Raw genomic sequence first — 2,819 nt, forward strand, 5'->3', positions numbered from 1 at the left:
GGTATCTTCAGACTTAAGTTAAAACCACAGTGTGAAGAAGCACAAAAGGAATATGAAGGATGACGTGGAGCCGAAGCTGTGCGCAGAAGAGCTTCGGCATGATAGCAGAAAAGGAAACCGACTTAAAGATGAAAAGGCTATTTAGACTTCGACGGGTTACTATAGAGTTATTAGCAAATGTAAAGGGCATGGGTGTAATTTTACATGGGCTGCGTCCCGTGCCTATAAATAGATGAACAATGCTCCCGTACTGTTCACACGGACTTGGTATTTGCTTTCGCGTCACACTTGTATTTTTACCTTCTTTCAAGCCGAAGGTACACTTGTAATTTGTTATCATTTCTATTTTTCCATAGTAATAAAATAGAAATGAGCTGATAATAATATATGACTGTTTATATTATCTTTTATGTTTTATATGATTCTCTCTTCAGCATTATATGTTGTGTCGATGAAGGTATGCCCTTCACAATCTTCGTCCGAAGATCATTATATCCTAAGGGAAATAATGCTTCGGAGTACGAAGGACTCTAACGTTTGATATTTTCTGTGTTGCCTTGTTCTTAACTCATAGCATTCGAGAAGTCCCCAACAAGACATATGTACAAGTGATACTAACATAAGTTTTTGAGAATTGATAACCCCTGAAGCAAAAGCCTTTAGCTAGGCTTGCATTCTAGCGAATTCAAGCCTAGAAGCACATCAACAGAAAAGGAATTGAAATCCAGCATCAATTTGACAATTTGTATTGTACAAGCATATATGTAGCAATACATGGGAACCAATAAACCTGATGGCAGTCTCTCACTCCCTTGTGAATTCACCAGAATCCAGGATCAAACAAAACTGACCACGCCATGTGCGAACTGAGATTTTTATACATCAACTATCTGGTCTGACTTAGGAGACACGTAGACGACACAGGTCACGGCACGATCTACATACAAATCGGCAGTTACACAAATTTGACCCATCATGGAGTCGTAAAACTTGACGGTTTGACCGCACAAGGCCACCCACACTCTTCAGTCTTCCCGGCCTAACTTCTCCCTCGGTCTCCCCCTCCCAATCTCGCAAGCCCGTGCCCGCTCGGCCGCTCCACTACCGCAAATGGTTGAAGTTGAACCAGATTAGCAGAAAAAGGAACCGCAGACAGCGCAGACCCACCAACTCCGAAACGAAACGAAACGAAACAAGAACCGGAGGATGAGGAGGAGAGCAGCAAAAGCGACGGGATTCTGATCGCCTCTTCGCCCCCATCACATAATCACATCTTTGCCCACCACTTCCCTTAGCTCGTAAGCAATTACCCATGGCGATCGATGAACGTATAACCATGGTCACACTGATAACTACTGATTGCAAGCAGCAATAATTCACAAAACCAGCGGCCTCCTCCTAAAGTAAGAGCGCAAAATTTACCACCTAATGCACATGACGAAACCAAACCCCACAGATTAGGGAAATTAGAATCGACGCACAGATCCACCCACTCTAACCATCTCCACCGGACTACAGCTTCTGCGGCGGCGGCGGCGGCGGCGGCGGCTTGACGGCTTCCTACACGCTTAGCCCGTCCACGCCGCACTGCTTGTATTTCAGCGACTGGCTCCTCGGGCTGATGGCGATCGTGCAATCCACCGACACCTGCAGTGTGGGGTTCGGTCACACATCACGTCAGTTTCGCCGCTTAGCAGAGGCCAAAAAACACTTGCGGCGGAAGCGAACGGGAGTTGTTGGTTCCCGTTGCGGGTGGCGTGTCCATTCGTACCTGCACTCTCGGGGAGGAGAACCCGAGCACGAGGATCTTGGCGCCGACGTCGCCGGTGATGCGGAGCTCGACGCGGTCGTTGATCGCGGCGTCGCGGATGAGGTCCTGCGCGTCGGTCTGGAGCACGTTGAAGCGGTCGACAATGACGCGGGTCTGGAGCAGGCGGGTGCTGTGCGCGGGCTGCTCGAACCCGGGCACCGCCGCCACCCCGAGCGGCACCCCGTGGTACATGACGTCGAACGCCGTGGCGCCGTACCGGATGCCCACCTTGTTGGGGTTCTCGGCGGTGAAGAGCAGCGTGATGTTGAGGGAGAGGTAGGCGGCGCCGGGGGGCACGCCGGCCGGGGACGTCGTCGGCGAGGCCACCAGGAGGTACTGCACGGACACCTGGTTGAGGTCGAACTGCGGTTTGCGGGGCTTCACCACGAGCACGACGACGAGCGCGACGGCCAGAGCGAGGAGCGCCAGGAAGGTGAGCAGCAGGAAGAGGCAGCAGCAGCAGCCGCGGAAGGAGGCGGACCCCCCGCCGTACCCGTAGTGCGGGCGGCGCTGCGGGTACCAGGACCCCGCGCCGCCTCCGTCGCCGTTGGATCCGGTCGTCATGGTCCCGGCCGCCGCCCCAGGGATCGAAGGGAGGGTTGGGAAGGGACGGCTTTGGATTTTTGGAGCCTACTGGGGCATCTGCGAGGTGCGGTGGTGGAAGTGCGGGACTGGGCGGAGGCCGAGGGGAAAGTTTGGCGAGGCCAAGTGCGGTGGGGGCGGTGGGCGTGCGAGGTGGGAGCGTGTACGTGGGGGGCGGTTTTCTTTCTTCCCGTTGTTCCTTCGAACGCCGTTTTTGTTCCGCTTGGGAACTGGGATTTCAGGAGTCGAGATCGCCCTGTTTGGACTTTGGAGTAGGGGAGTCGGGAGACGAATAACACGCCGGCCTCCTGCCTCCCGCATTCTTCGATAAGGGAATAAAAGCATATATAATCTCATATTAAATGTCTTATGAGAGGTTTTTAGAATGTTAACTAAACAAATAATAGCTCATTTTTATGACTCTTTA

The 2,819-nt window shown here is 52.6% G+C and overlaps 1 protein-coding gene across 1 annotated transcript; it reads right to left on the reverse strand.

The window, feature by feature from the left end:
• Window positions 1-719: 719 nt before the first annotated feature.
• On the reverse strand, window positions 720-2,539 carry LOC100191968 (harpin-induced protein). Its single transcript, NM_001137392.1, has 2 exons — window positions 1,772-2,539; window positions 720-1,647 (listed from the first exon to the last, which is right to left on the reverse strand). Exons 1-2 carry the CDS (start codon window positions 2,372-2,374, stop codon window positions 1,561-1,563), a joined length of 690 nt encoding a protein of 229 aa, NP_001130864.1. The 5' UTR covers window positions 2,375-2,539; the 3' UTR covers window positions 720-1,560.
• Between the last annotated feature and the right edge of the window lie 280 nt (window positions 2,540-2,819).

Source organism: Zea mays, chromosome 9 (genome assembly GCF_902167145.1).
Source record: "Zea mays cultivar B73 chromosome 9, Zm-B73-REFERENCE-NAM-5.0, whole genome shotgun sequence".
Lineage (NCBI taxonomy): Eukaryota > Viridiplantae > Streptophyta > Magnoliopsida > Poales > Poaceae > Zea > Zea mays.